The sequence below is a fragment of the Vigna radiata genome, unplaced genomic scaffold (genome assembly GCF_000741045.1).
Source record: "Vigna radiata var. radiata cultivar VC1973A unplaced genomic scaffold, Vradiata_ver6 scaffold_644, whole genome shotgun sequence".
Taxonomy (NCBI): Eukaryota; Viridiplantae; Streptophyta; class Magnoliopsida; order Fabales; family Fabaceae; genus Vigna; species Vigna radiata.
The window spans coordinates 4,156-6,595 of NW_014543994.1; the positions used below are offsets into that span (position 1 = coordinate 4,156).

The following is a 2,440-nucleotide window of genomic DNA, read 5'->3' on the forward strand; positions in this document are numbered from 1 at the left end:
AAACTTTGGGTAAAACTTGAACTAGACTAAACACCTAAGGGAAATAGTGTCTAGGGATAGAACTAGGACCTTTAGTTATCTTAATCTTCTTTTCTTAATGCGGGTGAATTTGGTGGATTACCAAGGGATTGGGATTTAACAAATGAATCTAGGCTAACTCACCAAGGGATTGGGTTTTAGTAATTTAGTTAGTTGGCAAGAACAAGTAATTGATGAAGGGTATTGTAGTGACTATTACAAAATTGATTATAGATAGCGCTTAATAGATAGCGCTTTTTTAAATAAGCGCTATCTATGAATGTGCGGAATAATAGATAGTGCTTAATTAAAAAAGCGCTATCTATGAATGTGCGGAATAATAGATAGTGCTTAATTAAAAAAGCACTATCTATACCTATCACAATAAATAGCGTTTTTTAAAAAAAACATTATCTATAAATAATTAATATTAATTTTTTAATTCATAATTTAGAATAAATACATAGATAGCATTTTTTTAAAACGCTGTCTATTAAAACACCGTAAACAAAGTTTTTTTTATTAAAATATCATTAGCCAACACTTTTTTTTAAAAAAGTTATGTATTATTTACTCTTATTCTTATTTTATCATCTTCACATATTGAAAATTTTTCGTTCCCGCTCACAAAAAACTCTGCTTGAATTCAACATTCCTCCCAAAATGAAAAAATTCCTAATACCCTTTAGAATTTGATGTCTCTCACTCTCATTTCTCACGAAGTATGAACCCTCGCTTTGACAATCACATATATCCAAACCCAACCCCTCTTGCCGTTGTGCCATGGTCGAGAAACTGCGTTGAAGAGGCCACCGTCGTCGAACCCACCGCCGTCGAACCTACCGTCGTCAAGCCCTTGTGCCAATGCATGGCCAGACCCTCGTGTTCTCTTGTTCTCTTCGGTAGAAGCACTCTCAATCTCTCACTCCCGTAAGGTATTATTCATAAACCCTAACTCCAATTTCACTCAAAATTTCTTTCTTCTCTTAGTTCTTCACGAATCATGTCGTGCCCAGGGGCGTTTGCCTGCCAAAGCTCCTCTGTCGCACTCCCCTATCGTTGCCAATTACTGATCTTTCATTTCCACTGCCGACGTTTTAATTGTCATTCGCCACAAGGTCTCCTCCATTGACAACCATTTCAAATCTCTCGTACCTTCTCTGTACTCTCGCTTTTCATTTAATCTTTTTCTTTTATTTCAATTTTCTAGCTTTGCTTATTTAAATTCAAGCTTTAACGAAGTGGATTTACTTATTGTTGCAAATGTGATTGTGCTTTGTACACATCTTAGGAGCATTTCATTGGGTTGGGATAAAATTAGGTGATTGCTCTCTCGTTTAAAAATATAACTGTAGCCTTAGTTGTACACCAAAAAGACATAGTGGAAGCTTTAGTGGCAGGAAATAACCTCGGTGATTTTGTGCCATCTTCAGTAGGGACAACAATCTTGTGCAATTCACAAACTTGTGTGAGCAGGATATAAAGTGACAGGTGAAAATTCTTTTAGAAGTTGTGGGTGAATCCAATATTTTATTACTTAAATAAGTTTGAGGAGTAAGCTATTGGGCTTTATAAACTGAAGCATGCTATCTACTTGTTTAACCCAATTCATAAGACGAGGAGGACGACATGAACTGGGAGGTGGGGACATTCAGGCAACATAGAGATTGTTTTGCTGTGCTCTTGGGGCAGGACATAATGAGTATTCGGCATGTTGATTATGCTTGGCATGAATTTTTCCCTGAAGGTAGTTTTCTTCACATTTTTTATGGGTCCATAACAACTTGTTAAATTTATTGATCTAATATCGGTGGTCTAGGCAACTCAAAATAACTATAGTGCAGTTATTGCTCTATGGCCCCTGTACTTATGGTGTGTATGCTATATTACATGGTTATACTCACGTATCTCAATCTTTTTGTTTGTTTGGGATAAATTTCAGTGTAAACATCTCAGGTTACATTTTGAATGCAGGTTTATTTCATGGACACTCAAATTTGGTGTTCCATCATTTCAACTATATGCGGTGGTGTTATTGGGGCCTTTAATAGTCTAGGAGAGGTTACTGTCAATATATCTTATTTATATATCTGGAGAGAAGTTGGGAATTAGATATTTTATTGACTTTCTTTACTTTTTAAAACATGTATATATATAAAAAAAAATTAAAGTAAATACACTTGAATCTCCCTTTTCATTCTATGGAAGATTTGACACTGGAAAAGTCACGGATGCGCACTCTGACCATGCTGAGATTGCAGTTCGAGCATTACATGGTGCACTCAACACATACTTGGTTCCTATTGACAAGAAGCAGAAGAAGAAATTTTCTTTATCAAAGCAATTTGACGAGGTTTCTATCACATTTTCACTTTGCTGCTAACTACAGTAAACTAAATATAACTATTTATCTCTACTTATG

General features: G+C 35.4%; 1 protein-coding gene across 16 annotated transcripts in view; it reads left to right on the top strand.

Annotated features, from left to right (window-relative positions):
• Window positions 1-584: 584 nt before the first annotated feature.
• Window positions 585-2,440, top strand: part of LOC106755225 — a 4,172-nt gene continuing 2,316 nt past the window's right edge. The window contains exons 1-4 of one of the 16 annotated variants that reach the window (XR_002667067.1): window positions 585-953; window positions 1,035-1,339; window positions 1,452-1,509; window positions 1,634-2,371. Coding sequence is in view for 1 of the 16 variants with exons in the window: in XM_022778192.1 (XP_022633913.1) it covers window positions 883-920; window positions 1,009-1,136; window positions 1,634-1,765; window positions 2,227-2,440 (512 nt within the window). In the remaining 15 variants the exon portion in view is untranslated. Of the gene's footprint in view, window positions 954-1,008 lie in introns of all 16 variants that reach the window. The other 15 variants (XM_022778192.1, XR_002667070.1, XR_002667072.1 and 12 more) reach the window with 15 other exon arrangements.